At 55.3% G+C, this 17776-nt stretch overlaps 1 protein-coding gene across 1 annotated transcript; it reads right to left on the bottom strand.

Moving 5' to 3' along the window:
- Positions 1–1223: 1223 nt before the first annotated feature.
- Positions 1224–8503, bottom strand: GBX1 (gastrulation brain homeobox 1). Its single transcript, XM_032126187.1, has 2 exons — positions 7711–8503; positions 1224–1936 (listed from the first exon to the last, which is right to left on the bottom strand). Exons 1-2 carry the CDS (start codon positions 8501–8503, stop codon positions 1413–1415), a joined length of 1317 nt encoding a protein of 438 aa, XP_031982078.1. The 3' UTR covers positions 1224–1412.
- Between the last annotated feature and the right edge of the window lie 9273 nt (positions 8504–17776).

The following is a 17776-nucleotide window of genomic DNA, read 5'->3' as shown; positions in this document are numbered from 1 at the left end:
GCATGGACCCCACACTCCAGGTGAACAGAGTGTACCTGCCAAAGAGGGAAGGGACATGGGGAGGGAGCACTGCTCCCCAGGCAGCACAGAGGCCCAGCCCTTGCTACGGCATCAGGGAGGGCACCCAGGAAGGTGGAGTCAGCTCTGGCTGTCAGGGATATTTCCTGCTCTCCCAAGCTGTGTCTCCCAGGGAAGGTGCCAACGGCTGGTTGGACCCTTTGTGACCCAAACTCCCTATCAAGCCTCTGAGCAATTGATGCCCCAGCAAAACCTTGGAGAGAGCCTTCCCGCTCTCCAGGAACCTCTGGTGGCTTTGCCATGGGTGTTGCTACCACAGCACAGGCATAGGAGCTCCCTTGCCCCACGGACTCACTGTCAAACCAGAGCAGAGGTTCCCAAGGCTGGACACCCAGGGAACCACATAGCCCTTGTGCTGTTGACTGGGATTGCAGCTGTGCCCTGTGCAAAACTGGATCTTCGTGGGGTTCTGGGGTTGGGCTCAGTATCTGAGATGGCTGGCTGTGGAAGCTCTCAAGAGCAGAGAATGGCTGGCCTGGATGTGCGAGCCCCTGTGGTTGTTGTTCCTGTCCCAGGGCTTCAGCACCAGGGAACCGCCTGTGCCGGGCCAGGGCAGGGGCTGCAGCCGTGCTGGGAGTCTGCAGCAGCCCCCACATTCCCCCACCCCGGGATGAGCTGCGGAGGCAGTCCCGAACCAGTCCTGGCCCCGGCTCCGCCGGCGGGAAGGCCGACCTGGGGAAGCTCCCGGGCGCTTCCCGGCCCCTCCTCTTCTCCCTCCCGCGTCTCGGCACCGGCACAGCAGCGGGTGCAATGGAGCCCGCAAGGCCACCGCTGCTGCTCGCACAGCCTCTGGCTCCGCGGGCCCCGGTACCGGCACCGGCCTAGGGGCGGGTGAGCCCCGGAGCCTCCCCTTCTCCCCGTCCGCTCGCCCTCCCCGACCTCCGCGGTCGCCCCTTGGGGTGGGCGCCGCCGCCCGCTGCCCCTGCCCGTATCCCTGTCCCTCTCGCTGTCCCTGTTCCCACCCCTCTCCCTACCTTGTTCTCCTTCTCTGCCCGCGCCAGGCCAGGGCCCCGGGACCCCCGTCCCTGCAGCGAGGAAGAACGTGGTCTTGCTCCATAGAAAATAATTTATTGAAATCACAGCTATACATGGGCGGGCGCCAGCGGCAGCGCGGGCCCGGCCCGGCCCGGCCCGGCTCAGCCCGGCCCGGCGGGCGGCCAGGGCCCGAGGGCCAGGCGGCCGCACCCCCCGTGGCACGGGCAGAAGGACACGCTGCCGTATGTACAGAGTTTACACGGAATAAATAAGGGACATGTACACAGGAGTGGGAGCGGGCGCCCGGTCCCCCTCCCCGCCGCCGCCACCCGCCCCAGGGTCCGGGAGCTCCGCCGGGCTCAGGGCCGAGCGCCCTGCTCGATCTGCTGGTGCTGGCTACGCACAGCGAAACGATTGACGTGCACCGGGATGGGCACCACGATCTTGGGGTTGCGGACAGGCTCTCCCGAGCGGTTGCTGACATTGCCAGCCTTGATGCGTTTCCATTTGGCGCGGCGGTTCTGGAACCAGATCTTCACCTGCACCTCGCTCAGCTTCAGGGCATGTGCGATCTGCGAGCGCTCCGTCAGGCTCAGGTACTTCTTGCAGTGGAACTCCTTCTCCAGCTCCAGCAGCTGCTCGCTGGTGAAAGCCGTGCGGCGCCGGCGGCTCTTCCCGGCCCCGGAGCCCGGCGGGGGCTGCTCGGCGGCGGGGCCGCCCTTGCCCTTGCCCTTGGCTCCCAGCGCGGTGCCGGCAGCTGCCCCGTCCAGGAAGGGTTCTTCCTCGCTCTCGCCCGCCGAGCTCTCCTCCTCCCGCTCGCTGCACGGCGTCGCCGCCGACTTCACCTCCAGCTTCTCCTCGTCTGAGCTGTACGCCTTCCCGTCTGCGGGGCACACAGCGTCAGTGTCCGCCGGCGCGTCCCGCCGCCCCACCCCACCCCACCCCGCCCCGCCCCGCCGCCCGCACCCCGTCCCGCCCGGGGTCCCTCGGCTCCCAGAGCCCCCGCAGCCGCGGGGGAAGCTCTCCCCCGCACCCTCGGCGGGAGGCTGCAGCTCCTCCCGCAGTCTTGGACCCCGTCACTACCGCGTCCCGCAGCCCCGGAGCAGGCGAAGCAGCGGCTCCGGCCCCAGCAGCAGCAGCCCTGCACCAGGTCCTGCTGCGGGCAGCGCCAGCCGCTCCACTCGCGGACCCCAGCGCCCTGCTCCCCGCAGCCTGCCCGGCGGCAAGGGTCAGCACCGACAGACCCGGCGGCCACCCCGGGGTCTGATCCCCCCAGCAGTTGCCCCATCCCATGGCCCAGCCGTAGCAGTCTAGCGGAGAACATCACAACACTTCCAGGTCTGGACCTTCGCATTGGAAAGAACGCCCATACCTCGTCTCTCAGCTCAGCCCTCCCTGTCCCTTCCCAGTGCACCAAACCATCGATGCCGTTCAGAAAATAGCCAGCCAAGAGCTGCAGAACTGTCCTGGAAACAGCATCCAGAGCCAGCTCCAGCCCAGCAAACCTCTCTGCAGGGCTCTACAGGACATGGGGTGGACCAGTTCTGGCTCTCCCTCCCTAATCCAAGGACACACCACAGCAGACTGTGTGGCCAGCGAACAAGGTGCTGAGGCAGCTGATGCTCAGGGCTCAGCTATGCCCAGCAGTGGGCAGAGGGGCAAGACAGAGCCTGTCAACACCACACAACAGACAGCATCTCATCCCAGGCCACCAGACAGAATGCAGTGCTTGGATCACCACAGACACCTCTGTTCAGCTGCCTGTGAGGATATTGATAGGGTACCGGGGTATGAATCTCTTCCTTGCAAGCTTCTTGTGTCCCAAACTGCTGCCTGAACGATTAAACAGCCATGGAGCAAGGGAAGACATGGTGGAGATAGAGGGGGGGAAAGAGGTCTGCAAGACAGTCACTTTCATAGTAGAAGGACTCAAACAAAGTGAGAAGATGTTCTTGGCCACAGACAGAGGTCATGAAGGGAGGGCCCAGAGCTATGCACAAGCAGGTGAAGAAGCTTTTCTGTCATGCTGAGACTAGAGAGACCAGAAAATTCTTCGTCTGACCCAAGAGCAGTAATCACTGCTGGAAGGAGTTGTCCTGAAGCACTGCCACTCTATATAACCCACCATGCAGAAGGAGAAGCAGCAGCTCTCCAAACTTCTAAGCAGCGTCCAGGTACTGGCACATGCAACCTGGGCCACTGGATCATCTCAGTGGGAAAGGCAGAACAGCCCTCAGAAGCCTGATAGTGCAGGGTTTAAATACATAAACAGAACTGCAAGAGACTACTTGAACCCAGAAGACATTCCTGGTAGTCTGGTGACTGTGGAGATCCCGCATCCCTTGTTAGTCCTGCAGCAAGCCTATGGCTTCCTGAGAGCAGGTGGGTGGCTTTGGAGATCTGGAATCTTCTCCCCGCTCCTCCTGCTTCCTACAGTGGGAAAGAACATCATCTCTATCCTGCTGCAGAGTGATTTCTTTCTTCCTGAGGGTAGGGAGCAGGGGAAGAGATTTCCCATGTGCATAGAGGGTAAAGACCCAGAGAATTTATGCTTATGGGGCTGAGGATTAGCAGCAGGTGGCAGGGAGCACTTTGGCTGCCATTGCACAGGCTCATGCAAGCACTTTGCTGAAGAAAAGAAGAGCTTTTAGCTTCTGTGTACCATCTCTCTCTGGTGGAGCACGGGGCCTGACAAGGTAAGAGAGCTCTTACGAGGAATTCAGTGTCTTCCCCAAGGGCTCTTTAGGTCCTGCCCTGGCACTGCAATTCCCCAGGGATGGCAGATGGCATCCCAGCAGCCACACCAGCAAAGAGTGCTGGTAGGACAGTTTGCTCCTGTTAGCCCAGGCTGTGCCCCAGGAGACTGGAAGAAGGCTGAGCAACATGATGGTTTGTAAAACAGGTGCTATCTCTGAATACTCTCTTCTGAACCAGACTCCAAATTTTAAATAGTCTCTAGCACTCTTCCATTTGTGTCTTATAAAAGAGCTGGGTTTGCAGTAAGGAACTTGGAACTGTTTGATAACAGAATCTAAATCAGATGTTTTCACAAAGGAAATTGGTATATTGGTCTGTTAGTCACCTACTATGTCCCCAGCAAGGAAGGAATGAAGGCAGGGATCCCACCTGTGTGTTGGGGCTATACTGAGACTTTCAAGGCCTTTGAACATGAAGTGAAGCTGTCACGAAGCAAAGCATCATGATTGAAAAATCAACGAGAAGTAGTAGATGAAGAATAGGCCTTACTCACTGGTTGGCTTTTCACAAAGTCACAGCTGTTCATTGATCTTGTCAAAGACATTGAAGAGAATCCAAAGCGGGTCACAAAAATGCTCTGAGGGCTGGAGCACCTCTGCTGTGAGGACAGGCTGAGAGAGTTGGAGTTGTTCAGTCTGGGGAAAAGAAGGCTCCAGGGAAACCTTATTGCAACCTTTCAGTACTTAAGGAGGGCTTATAAGAAAGACAGACTTTTAACAGGGCCTCTTGTGATAGGACAAGGGGTGATGGTTTTAAACTAAAAGAGAGTCCATTTAGATTAGATATAAGAAAGAATTATTCACAATGAATGTGGTGAAACACTGGCACAAGTTGCCGAGATAAGCAGTGGATGCCACATCCCCAGCAACACCCAAAGCCGGGTCAGACAGGGCCCTGAGCAACCTGATCTAGTTGAAGATGTCCCAGCCCACAGGGGCAGGGGGTTTGGACTAGGTGGCCTTTAAAGGTCCTTGCCAAGCCAAACCATTCTGTGATTCTATCACTGTGGTTGTGGAAAGCATGGTGAGGAGACTTAGGTCTCACAGGTGACAAAGCTATTCAAGCAGGATCAGGAAGACCTGGATCAGGAATGGGTGTTGTAATGAGCCCTGTGTTGGTAAGCACACACAGCAACAACAGAAACTTCACCCTGTCCCCAGCTGAATGTGCAATCACTACATCAAACCAAGAAAGAGTCTCAGACTACTGCCTGAATCTCAGAGGAGATCTGTACAGCTCAGGAACAAACCTGCTCTCACAAGAGGTGTGGAGAGCTAGGGATGTTAAGTACCCTTACCCCAGGGTTCATGTCTTTGTGGCAGCTGTAGAAATAAGCCAGACTTCAAGCTTTGCTGCTTCTCACCACCAGTTTCCCTACATGCTTCTCCCTGCTCAAGAGGGGTGGCAACAGCTGGAAGCAAGTTTCAAACCCAGTGGATGCAGAGAGAAGCCCCAAAATAGTGCATTGATCCCTTTTGCTGATCCAGGGAGCAACTGATCCTGTGTCCATAGACACCTGCATGATGGAGATACTAACAGAGCCTAGGGACAGAGGCAGTCGCTCCAGAGTGTAAGTCACTTAATGTCAGTGAAACAATCAAAAGGAGGCATTTATTCTTCACAAGTTTCTTCTGCAGGTAAACAATCTGTGGAACATCTTACCATCTTGATGTGGCTGATGTCAAGGTTATCCCTCCTTTCTGGTGGACTCCAGGGGAGATTAGATAAGGCCACAGAAAACAAACTGGTCGAAGTTTACTAAATAAACAGAAACAACACTTGGTACAGGAAGTCCCTAATGTGCAGATGGTTGGATGTGAGGAAAGTATCATTTTAGAACTGAGCATTGCACAGGTTGTGCTCTCTTGCTCCTCCCTGGACAATTGCTTTTGGCCGGGGCCACGGACTGGATGTGAGTGCAAACTGCATTACAGATAGTTTTTGATGACTCCTTTTGACATGAATCATCTTTCTATTCCTTAATACTGGGAAAAAGCTCACAGCAGCCTTCCTGAGTTTCCTCTAAGATGGTTGTAAAACAAACCCCACTGTCCATCTCCAGTTTTGTCTGGTACAGCCAGGACAAACAATAGGTAAAGGAGAAGGTGGGCGCATTTGGCCTGACAAATCCCACAGAACTGGGTCCACATGGGCCTGTGCAGGGGGACAAGCATCCTTCATGGCTCCAGAGCAAGCCCAGTGCTCAGAGGCAGCAGGGGATGAACAGCAGTAGCAAGACATCTTCCCTTCCATCATATGATCCAGTTGCAACAGGAAAAGTCTTAGAGGTAGAATTTCTTGGATTCAGAAGTGGCCACGGTCTGAGACAGTTCATCTGAGTCCCCTGGGAGGAGGGAACATATTGGGCTCAGTTATGGAGGAGCCACAGAGGGAGATCAAGCACAATGGAGTTCATCTGCCCACAGACTGGAAAGACAAGGTTGTATAGACCTGGTTTTGGCCAGGGCAGAGCTGCTCTCGAGAAGACTTTCACAAAAAAAGTAAGATCGCACAGGGCTTTTGATTCAGCACAGAGGCTGGTGAGCACTGGAGGAGCACCCAATACCCCAGTAACCCATAAAGGCAAGGGGGAGGTAGAATGCCCCGATTGTCCTACTTGGGGTGCGAGTTCTAAGGGGTACTTGAGTGAGTGAAATGCTCTTCTGAGGGATGAACAAGGCAGGGCAAAGAAGACATCTGGGCTTACCCAGGAGAGACTAAAGAGAGGATGGAGAACAAACAGCCAAGCACTGCAAGAAGCAGCAGTGATTCTCAGCACACACCCATGCCAAGAAGCCTGTGAGACAAAGGTGGATTTCAGGAGTGGCCAGGGGAGACAGCTCAAGAGAGGCCACGCCAGAGAAGCAGCAGCTGGCTCGTCTGGGTCTTGCTGCAGGCACCCCTCACGCCCCGTGCTGCAGGACCCGAGGGAAAAGAAGGCGAGTGCTGGACCTGGCTGAGAAATACGGAGCAACAAGTCTCTGAGGCTGGTGCTGTACTCGGGGAGCGGCCGCAGCGCACAAAGGCGAGGACCCCGACGGGAGCCGTTCCCGGCCGCACCGAGGGTCCCAGGAGGGGCGCTGCCGCCTGCCCGCGCCGTCGGGCTGAGCCGGTGCCGAGACGGCGGGCGTGGCGGCCAGCGCGGAGGAGAGCGGGGCTGCGGGCGGCCGCCTCGGAGCGGGACCTGCTCCACCGTCGCCCCTGCTTTAGAAAGAAAACTTTGAAAAGACGGTAGTCGCAGCACGGCGACGCCGGGAGGCACCCGCCCGGGACGCGGCATCATGCTGGGGACAAGGCGCAGCCCCGCGCCGCACCAAACGGGACCGGGACGGGGACCGGGACCAAGATCGGTGCGGGCGGGGAGGGCTGCGGACCGAGCCGTGGGACTCGCCGCCACCTTCCACCTCACTCGCCCCGGGCCGAGTGCCAGGACCTCGGAGAGCTCCATGCAGCTGGTCCGGCCGGGGCTCCGGGCCGCGGCGCTCCAGTCCCACCGTGGCGTCCCCCAGGACCGGCCGCTCTCCCGCCCCTCCTGCCCCGCGGCCCGGCCGAGGCAAGCGAAGTTTGACTCCCATCCGCGAAAGCTGTGGGCGCTGCGGACCAGGCCTGGGACGGAGGGGATTCGGTTCGGTCCTCCCGGCTCGGCCCAAGTGCAGCTGAGGGCAGGTCCCGCCGCCGCGACCCGTGGCGACCCCGCCGTCCTACCCGCCGCGCCCCGGCCCCCAGCACCTCCGCTCCGCGGCTCCCGTCCTGGCGGGCTCCGGGCCGCAAGACCGCCTTTCCCCAGGTGCCGCTTGGACGGTGGAGAGAACCCGGGCAGGTCTCCCCGGGACTGCGGGGATCCGGGTGAGGCGGGGCGGCTGCTCTCCGCCCGGCAGGACGGGCCCGCGCCGCTCTTACCTGCAAGGCCGGGGAAGGGGTCCGGGAAGTGCAGCGGCGGCTCGGCCGGCCCCTTGTCGCGGCCCGGGGGCAGCTCCTCCGCCTCCAGGCCGTCGGCGCCTCGCCGGCAGCCGGCGTCGGGGGTGGCGCGCGGCGGGGGCAGCTCCTGCGGCGGATAGAAGCCGTCGGGGGGCTCGGAGAAACTGGGCAGGGCGGTGGTGAGCGCCACCATGGAGGGCACGGCCTGGCCCAGGCTGGCGCAGAAGGTGTTGGTGAGGCGGCCGGCGAAGGAAGCGAGCGGGGCCAGCGGCGGCAGCCCCGACTGCAGCGGGGCGTGGGACAGCGCCTGCGGTAGCACCAGCGGCCGGTACGGCATGAACATGGGGTACCCGGTGTAGAGCAGGTGCCCGGAGCGCGGCGGCGGCGTCCCAATGAGCGAGTCGATGGAGAAGGCGGTCCCCTGGCCGCCGGGTCTCTGCATGGCGAGCGGGCGCCTCCGGCTCAGCCGGCACCAACTTTCCGGCGAGCTCGGGCCGCCGCCAACTCGCCGCGATCCCGCCGCCGCCGGGCCCCGCCGCTGCCGCGGCCCCGGCCCCGGCCCCGGCCCGCGCCCTCCGCCTCCCGTGGGCTCCGGCGCCCGGCGAGAGCTGCCGCCCGCCCGCCCGCTCGCTGGCTCGGCGCGGCGGAGTGGAGGCGCGCTCGGAGCCGCCCGCCCGCCCCGCTGCGGGGGGGCCGGGCCGGGCCGCCGAGGGGAGGGGGAGGGGGAGGAGGGGAGGGGAGGCGGGCGGGGGTGTCGCCCTCTGCTCTCATCCATCTTCTGCACATCACGGTCGAGTTCCTCCTTCAGCCCCCGCTCCGGCGGGGCAAGGCGCCCCGCTCTCCCGGCACGGCCGGCCCCTGGGAAGGCACCTCCCCCTCCCGCCTCATCAGCTGTTATTAATGGTGATTGATGATTAGCAATTACGGGGCCAGGACAAGGGTGCTTTTGTGGGGACGGGACGGGACCGCGCCACTCGGTACAGCCCTCTCCGGGCCCGGGCCGGGCCCACGGACGGGGCGAGCCGGCTCTGCTCCGCCTCGGCACCACCGGCTCCCGTAGCCGGACCCGAGCCGGCCTTCTCGGCAGCTCCTGACGGCCGAGCCCGCGGGGAGTGGCCCGGGGACGGCGGCGAAGGGAGGGCTCCAGCGCCCCGACGGACCGGCCCTGGCCAGGCACTAGCCGCCCCATGCCGGGACTGCGCCGTGCCGTGCCTGTGCCGTGTCTGGAGACCGCCCGCCGCCGAACAGGGAGCGGAGGGAGCAACCACCGGGCAGGGTCGGGACTGCCCCTTTCCCGGCCCTGGAGCCTTGTCAGCTCGGAGCGGGGTCTCCGTGAGACCGGCGGGCTCGGGCGCCGCGGGGCCGGGAGGACCGCGGGGGCTCCCGCAGACGCACCGGGTCTGGGAGCGGGGGAAGGGGGGGGTGTCCTGAAACGCCCCCTCTTGCTGCTCCCCCGGCCCCGACACTGCTCGGCCCCCCCCGCACTCCGCGTGTCAGACTCGTCCCCCGGTGACGGGCAGCGGCTCTGGTGCGCATCGCTCCATCTGCAGAGCAAGCGACACCCGTGCGAGTGAAAGCTCCCGAGCTGCGGCGAGAACTGCACGGCTCCGCTGTGCTCTCTGTGTCCGGGAAAACATCGCCTGCTCCTTGTGGGGAGTTCCAACGCTAAAACAAAGGACTTTCTGGCCCCAGCTCGGCATTTGGGCTGTCCTCTGTCTATAGAGAGCTGCTCACCAGACCTGCAATAGGCACGCCGAAGCCCTGCTTCAGAAGAGTATCAGGATTTCCGTGTAAAGTGCTTGGAAGTCAAGAAGTGCTAGAGCTGAGGTCGTGTCTACACTCCCTCCAACTGTAGTTTCAGTGGCACAGTGACATGCCAGACCTCTAGCTCTCACCTAGGGGTATTCCTCTTCTCAAGTCCCCTGTGTGTTCCTGCTTGCATTCCCCCATTGACCAGGGAGGCAGTACCTCTGGCTGCTTAGCTACCCAGGCTCCCTGGTGGCATCAATATCTGTGTAAACACATGGATTTCTCCACCATCACCTTCTGCTCTGTCCCTGAGGAGGTCTGGAACACCACTTTGAAGTGTTTGTTTTCTGTGGGACGTGACAGCCCAGCCATGGAGTTGGATTCATGGGTCCTGTGTGGAGCATGTAAGTGAGGCAAAGTGGGCCCACTGTACTGAAAGTGGGGTATTCAGCCTTCCTCCACTAAACAGGCACAATCTGAATCCCCAGGGCCCAGATATGACATCACAGAGCCTCCTCTTTCTTTCATGTCTTTTGTGCCTTTCTCTGTGGCACATCCTTGTGGTCCCAAAGAATTATCCCTCCACAGCAAGAATGGTCCTGCCCCAAGCCAGAGAAATGGGTGTGGAGAAGTCAGTGATAAGATAATCATCCAGGCTCAAATATTGAACCATAAAACTGAGGCCTGGCATAGGGGGTCCCTGTCACTAGTCTGATGCAGACACCTCCCACCCCTGAGAGAGTGAGAGATGCCTGTCTTTGCAGGTCGTTGACTGGTTGTGGCCCCTAGTCCAGGACTAGGGGCCAGATTCCATGCTGGGAAGGAGCATGGCAGTGACAAGCATTTGGATGAATCGCACCACAGAGACCAGTTCTGACACAATAAGGGACATGGCTCCAGATCTGCTGGTCAGCGCTCACATTCTGTCTGTCCTTGCCCCAGCTCTCCTGTCTCATCCACCACATGTCTGAGGTGAAGGAACCTTCAGGTTGGAGTCACCTTCGTGCACATAGTTTGGGTCCATTCCCTGCTATGAAGGCACCTTAGACCATGGAGAAAGTGAAAGCATAGCCATGTGTTACTGGATCTCAAGACTGCACTCAAAAGGGCCCAGATCCAGGCTGTGCAAGCAGCTTCCTGGCTCCTGAGCAAATGCAATTTGATCAATTTTTCAATGAATCTTTTCTATGTAACCAACCCACACCTCACACCTACAGAGAGGTTAGCAAGATATTTGAGAGCAACAGGAAACTGCTCTCTTTAGTGACCTTGTTGGGTAACTGAGCGAGCTGGGGGTGAGCTGCAGCTCCCACGAGGAAGGATGGCAGCCTGTGCCCACAGCAGCAGGTCCTGCCTGAAGACAACAGTGCAAGCTCAGTACTGACCTCTGTACAGCAGCAGCTTGCACCCTGTAAGTCCCTACTAATGTAGATTAAGGTTCTGCTTACCTGATCGTACACTTGCATTACCTGCAGCCCCCATCTCCCTTCAAACATTGAGTCTCAGGTTCCATGCTAGGAGCAGCAAGGAAAGGCTGCTTCCAGAGAGGTGGGAAGCCAGCAGGAAGGGCTGTAGCAAGGCAGGGGCTTCATTGACCAGGGTGCATTCCCACAGGACCTGAGTAAGATTAGCAGAGCAGATCTGATGACAGATGGCTGCATCATATGAGTTGGCCCTGACCCTGGAGGGCCAAACCTCCAGGAGGGGGGAATGTACTCAAGGCACCAACAACTCACTCCACTCTGGTTTACTTTGTCTCATGAGACTTCGTGGTAGAGGTAGAAACTCACGTGCAAATAGTAAAGCAAAGATTCAGAGAGAGATATGTTGAAGGACTGCAGAAAAGAAAAAAGGTTGTAAGGATAATAAAGCAAAGATTGTGCTGCTGTAGTCTGGTGTGTACATCAAATGGGACAGAGCTCCCACATCCACAATCCTCACAGGGTAAGCCAACTTAGAATGAGGGACCAGGTTGCACATCCACCCATTGGACTTCCATGGGTTTTCCCAATTTCAACTGTGTAACCCCTGTCTAATCTTCCACAGCCTCTTACTGCCTAGTGAAATGCAGTTTCCATGGCTTCCACTTGAGGCTCAGATCTCTGCTGCTCAGATGCTCCCTGGGCATCTTTCCCTCTCCACACACCTTCTCTGCAGAATGCCCCTCAATTCCAGTTTAAAGGGCTTCATCCCTCCCTCTCAAAGATCCAGTGTGTTCCCTTAACATACCTGAAGATAAGCTGTCCAACATGCCAGGTACAGCAGAAATACTGATTGTGTGTGCCTGCTCTCTCCTGATTTGGGGTCACTGGGTCATGGCTCGTGTTTTTCAATCTCAGCATGTGATCCTGAGTCTCACCAAGCTGGGCCCCGAGTGCTGAATTCAAGTCCAGTCTCTGCAAGCAGCACCTTCAGCAATCACAGACCAGCCTGGCCCATCTCCTCCATCACGCCACTGCCTAAGCTGGCCCTCCATGCTCAGTCTGCCTTTGCTTCCCACCTCTCTTCTCTGTTTTCTGCATTAGAAATGCTCAAGCTTCTTCTCCTCCTCTTCTCCATTCCTTGCTTTGGACATGTGAACATGGACAAGTCCATTTGCCTGCTTTTCTGGAGTCTGTAGGAAAGACTGGAAAGTGTCCTGCTCAACACTTGACACTTTGGACACAGTGTCTGTCCTGAAGATGGTACATGGCCTGTCTGGTCAGCACGGAGGATCCTAGGAGGATCAGCGTCTAAAAGTGTCCTTGTTTGGAACATGCAAAGTGGGATCCTCAGAGGCTGTTAATTAAGGAAAATTTGATCCCGTGCTGCTGGGCAGAAAAAGAACCATCCGGGCCAGCACTCCTCTCTGAGGTGGAGAGTCTGGAGTGTATTCCTGATGCACCAGCTGTTGGCCAAATACAGGCCAATTAATTTTTGCTGTATCTGTAATGGGTAGAGTTTTGAGACAGGCACAAAGCACAGCAACCACAAGTGCAACAGTTAAAATGTAATGACTGACTGGGAAATGAAAGCAGGTCTTCCTAATGGAAACTGCTATGCAGTCTTAACTTTATGCCTCTACCTGCTCCACTTACTATCTCTGCACGGAATCTAGCACAACAGGACTAAATCTAGTCACAGCCTCTAGGCATTCCTGCAATATAGCTGCTAAACATATTGAAAGCAAGAGTAATGTTGTAAAATTATTTACTCAAAGTTTGGGAAGTCTAGATAACAGGCTGGCTGTGGCCATGATGTTGTTTGACCAAAGCTGGGCTCCCGCCAGGCACAGATTCTGCTACTGGATGTGCCCATGGCATGATCCATCAGGCTCTGCAGCCACACACTGCCTGAGGTAGGCAAGGGCTCATGTGCAAGGGGCACCCAGGAGGTCCCAGCTTTCCCTGGAGGTCCCACAGGCTTTCCCTGACTGCAGAGCTGCCCCATGTACTTCTGTCTTCAGCTTCTGACAGCAAAACCTGTCTGCAGCAGCTGAGGAAATGCCTGTTCATGCCTGAGGAACATATTTCAGATCTAGAGACCCGGCAGAGCCATAGCTAGAGCAATAAGAATCCAGGATCCTCATTAACAGTAGCAAGAGCATTCCCAGCTGCATGGGTTTGCTGTTCACAATATCTCAGACCAGAAATTTTTGTTTCCGTACTCCTGGCCAAGGTTCACATATTTCTTTGAGGATTGTTCTGCTTAGGAGAGCCAAGCCCTCCCTCACTCCTGTGTTTGGATCCTGCTCAGGGAGAGCAATGCTAGCCAAATTCTTTATATAATTTATGGGGCTTCTAAGATACAGGGCTGGTACCTCTTGCATGTTTAGCCTGGAAGCAGCTCTCTCCAAGTGCACTGCTCTGCCCCAGCAGTTATGGGAGCATGGCACTCTAGAACCTTTCATTCGGAAGACATCCATCATCTGCAGGGCACTATATAGACATACATCTCATGGCTCTGTGACAGAACCCAGGAGCCTATAAGCAAAGCTGGTGTTCTCAGAGTGCAGGATGCAGGATTCAGAGCAAAATGGGTTATGCAGCACTATCCACAGTACAGTCTGGGACATGAATATCGTTTCTTCAGCTGGGAGCACAGTGCAGTCAAAGGCACCACTGAAAACAGCCTGACTCCATCGTCTTAGTGTCCTCCCTTCAGGTATTTATCCACACTGACATCCCCTCGAGCCTTCTCTTCTCCAGGCTGAACAGTTCCAGCTCCCTCAGCCTTTCCTCACAGGAGATGTGCTCAGGTAACTTTTCCATGTTAATATATTGTTATTTTGTCACTGCTCAGGTTTCTCCAGGTCCCTGAGGCAACTTTTTTTGGCCATTTCCTTGTCTTCTGATCCTTCTTGATGTCTTCTGCTACCACTGCACAGTTATACCAAACCTGCTTTTATTGATACCTTTGCTGGTGATTCCTTTAGTGACCTGAACCACCCATCCCTGGTAAGCAGCTGCAGGTGACACTGCTGACATGTGGCAGTGAGCCAGAGTGGGGCTGACAGCTCAAAGAGCACCAGTGTGCAAAAGGGGTCTGCTCCCCTGGGATGCATCTGTGGAGCATGGCACCTCAGGAGCATCAGCATCTGCTGCAACACGTCTGGATGGAAACAGAAGTGCAGGAAGTATTTGGAGTCATGCTCCTCACAAAGAAAGACCAGAAGCCCTCGGCAGTGGGAGAGCTGCTGTCAGGCCAAGCAAGACCCCAGCATGAGTCCTCAGGGGGGCTGTGTTGCTGTGAGGGGGGGTCACAGCTTGGGGTGGACACTGAGGTTCCTACTACCCTGAGTCAGGGCACCGTGCAGTCCCTCGTCAGGGAGAAATCACAGCCAGGGTTGTCAGGCAGCCCTTGAGGTGCTCATGTGCTGGGGAAAGGATGGGGTTTGCCGTTGTGGGTCACATCCAGCCCTGGGGTCCTTTGGAACTCCTGACTGCTGTCCATCCTGCTCAAGTGAAATATGTATGGTGCTGCCAAACAGCTGGGATGTCAAAGCTAAAGCTTGTGAGAGAAATGGTGTAAGAGCAAATATTTAAATAACTTAATAAAAGCAGCATCACCATTTATTTCAGAATGTTTTTCTCAGAAACTGCTGCAGGCAGCACATTCAGAGCAAGGAAGGTGATAGAATCCGTACAAACCAGTGGGGTCAAAATGAAGGAAACTCAGGTCAAGTCTGAGCTGTCACTGAGGTGTCAATGGAGTTAGCAGTGCTGGGAAGGGAAACTGGAACTTATTATCATGGGGCCACACACAGTCTCAGTGGTGTGACACAGACAGCAGCTTGTGGCAGCCCAGTGCAGGGGAGTGGTTCATAGATCTGTAATTAATCAGCCTGATCTCCTTGGGGCTGGGCCGAGCACCATGCAGATGATCCCTGGTCTGGGCTAGGGCAGATCCCCATGTGATTTTAAAATAACCCCTGAGATAAGAAATCTACATCCACCATGATAACCTGTTCTAAGATGCAATTAACTAGAAGATTAATTGCTCTTGCTATTAAAAATGTCTCATTTCTAATACGTGTTTGCCCAGCTTCAACTTCCAGACACCAGATCTAGTTTTACCTCCAAGTGCCACTCAGAAGGCCTGACAGTGCTGAATGAACCCTGCAGGGAGGTTGAGCAAGAAGGCACAGCAGGGTCCAGCAGTGGGTGTCAGGGGACAATGAAGGGGCCCTTGGTGCTCTTTGGGAGTGGGCTCTCAGCCCCTCCTGCCCTGTGAACCCGAAACTGGAGAACAGGCACCCACACCTCCACATGGGACTCTGAGGAGCAAGCTTGGTGTGTCCAAGCCCCCCTCTCCACAGCTCCCACAGCCAGGAGCCACTGCAGCCCATCACCCACTCATGGTGCTACTCTGAACCCCTCTGATTTCTCAAACTTTCTGAAACATCGACCCTAGAGCAGGATGCCCCTGCAGCAGAGAACCCAGAGACCTGTAGGCACTGGGCACCTGCCCCAGGTGTCTGTGTGCAACACACATTCTGCATAATGAAAACCAATAACTCACTAAATATTTCTGCTCTGCATTTGGAACAACTATGTGCAATATTCATATTTTACAGTGGTAATGAAATACTTTCTATTTCATCAGTAATTAAGGAAGATGCTAAACTATGTAAGTAACAATTTTTATAATGTGCAAGAGAAGAGCTTACAGCCAAGAGTATTTAATTGGCTAATGAGTTCACTGAACCATTTATTTTTTTTCTTTATAACAAATCATGGCACACTGGGGAACTTAAGATTACTAGGGGGAAAAATACCAATGTCTTGTCAGTATTTAAATGTGTTCACATGGATATCCAAGAAACTACAGAGCAGTTAGTTCAACATACCTCCCAAGCAATCACAGACAAGCAGTCAAAGGATGTCCTGGGCAAGTTAGTAAAAACTAGAACCCAATTTAATGTAATTTGAAAGAAGTACTTTCAAATTATTTTATGTACCTTTTTTATAAGCCTACAAGTTTGATAGAGCTGAGAGAAATGGGCCAAGCTTAGAATCCTGTAAGTCATTTGACTAAGTTCTGCATGGCATTCTAATAAGAAAAAATCAGCTGTGTGCTGCAGTTAGTGTGCTCAGTATTAACAGATCCAAAAGAACTTGGTGACTGAGGAGACTTATCCTACACAGCCATTTGACAGGCATGTTTCTAGCTCTAGTCTCTTCACACACCAGTGCTATATGCTATTAGCAATCAGAGAGAAATAAAAAAAAATTGCCGATAAAATTATTGGAATGGATAAAAATTAATTGTTGGGATGGTAAAAGTAATAGGTGGCACTTGCTCAAGACAACCTGATGTGGGTTGCTGGAAACACCAGGTTCATGAACAGCCTGGGTTGTTACAGTGAAGTATAGGGTGCAACATATAAGTAAGAAGAATGGGCTTCACTTTAAATCAGGGACAGCATCATGGATAGTAACAAGCCTGAAAAACATTAGAGGTTGCAACATCCAACATCAGAGCACAGACCACACTGACTGGAGGGCATCACTGCTCAGGCCTCCTCCTGGGCTGTGCAACTGGTCAAATCATGTCAAATATGAATCCAAGGTTCCTGAGCATTTGTGTGGGTCTCAAATCCACAACAGAACAACCCTTACACAACCACAGCACAACCCCGTTTCAAGCGCTGTGCACAGATGTCCTCCCTCCATCTCCGAGGGATGCACTGCAACCAGTAAAGGCCCAGGGAAACCCTGTGTGTGGCATAAGGGCTGGGTGACAGCTTCCACACAGGAACAGCACAGCTGAACAGAATTCCAGCCCAAATAAGGAGAGAAATAGCAGAGATCTGTATAGTTTTAAATAATATGATTAAGAGAAAGACAATCATTGCCCATATATACTTACATGGCATCAAATGAAACATGACAGTGACAGCAGAAAGATTAATAGAGGGAGGTGATCAATACACTGTGCAATTCTTCTCTCTTTGCCACAAGGGCATCAGAATGCTCAAATATACACAGGTCCAGAAAGTGACTAGTCAAATTTATGGCAGAAAAAAAAAGGTCTCTCCACAACCAAAAAATACAAAGATGCCTTTTTGACTCAAAACTATCTAAGAAGCAGGGTACAACTCAGGGTGGGGACAGATATGCTGGGGAAGAACTTTTCTCTACTTGCTTTGTGGCTGTAAGTACCATTACTGTTAACCCCCATTATGGCCTCATGCTCTTTACTGAGGAACAGGAAAATTCGAGTGAGAGTCAAGCAGCTGCTTGAGGCTGGGAAGCCTGCAGAGAGTGCTGGTTGTCTGTCGAAAGGGGATACCAGGGATGGGCAGGGCTTTGGCTGCACAGGGAGGGTCAAAGCAGGATCCAGTGGCTGCAGCTGGGATGGAAACTTCTGCCTAGAACTGAGATGACTTTTGCCCAGAGCATGACACTCAAATGGCTGCACTGAGAATGCAGTGGTAGACTCACATTTCTCCAGCCACTCCTAAGGGTTCCTCTTGCCATGACTGCTCTGCTGACAAACCCAGGTGGATGCTGAAACAGGAACAGCAGCCTGTGCCCAAAAGACATGCCGAGCAAACCTAGGACACAGAAGTGACCAGCAGCTGCTTGTGCCTGCAGCAGCTGGTAAAAACACACCAGAACCCTGTGCCCCTGTGCTAACATCACCCGATGCTTGGTGTTCTCAGTGGAGACCACAGCCCTCCCACTCGAGATGGTTAAATTTCCCTGGCAAAATTGTCCCAGCAAGTAGATCCAATGCTGCATTAGGAATTTCCCCTTCAGAAACCTGAGAAAATAGCAAAGCTTATTAAATTGCCAGAACATGCTTTGGAACATTA

The sequence above is a fragment of the Corvus moneduloides genome, chromosome 1 (assembly GCF_009650955.1).
Source record: "Corvus moneduloides isolate bCorMon1 chromosome 1, bCorMon1.pri, whole genome shotgun sequence".
Taxonomy (NCBI): Eukaryota; Metazoa; Chordata; class Aves; order Passeriformes; family Corvidae; genus Corvus; species Corvus moneduloides.
This window is presented reverse-complemented; position numbering and strand designations above follow the sequence as displayed.

What these genes read in the sequence shown, in the direction of transcription:
- GBX1 (XM_032126187.1), bottom strand. Translation starts at nt 8,503, where the DNA reads ATGGATGAGAGCAGAGGGCGACACCCCCGCCCGCCTCCCCTCCCCTCC. An exon ending in CCCCTTCCCCGGCCTTGCAG is followed by an intron (nt 1,937 to 7,710) that starts GTAAGAGCGGCG and finishes TGTGCCCCGCAG; the next exon opens with ACGGGAAGGCGTACAGCTCA.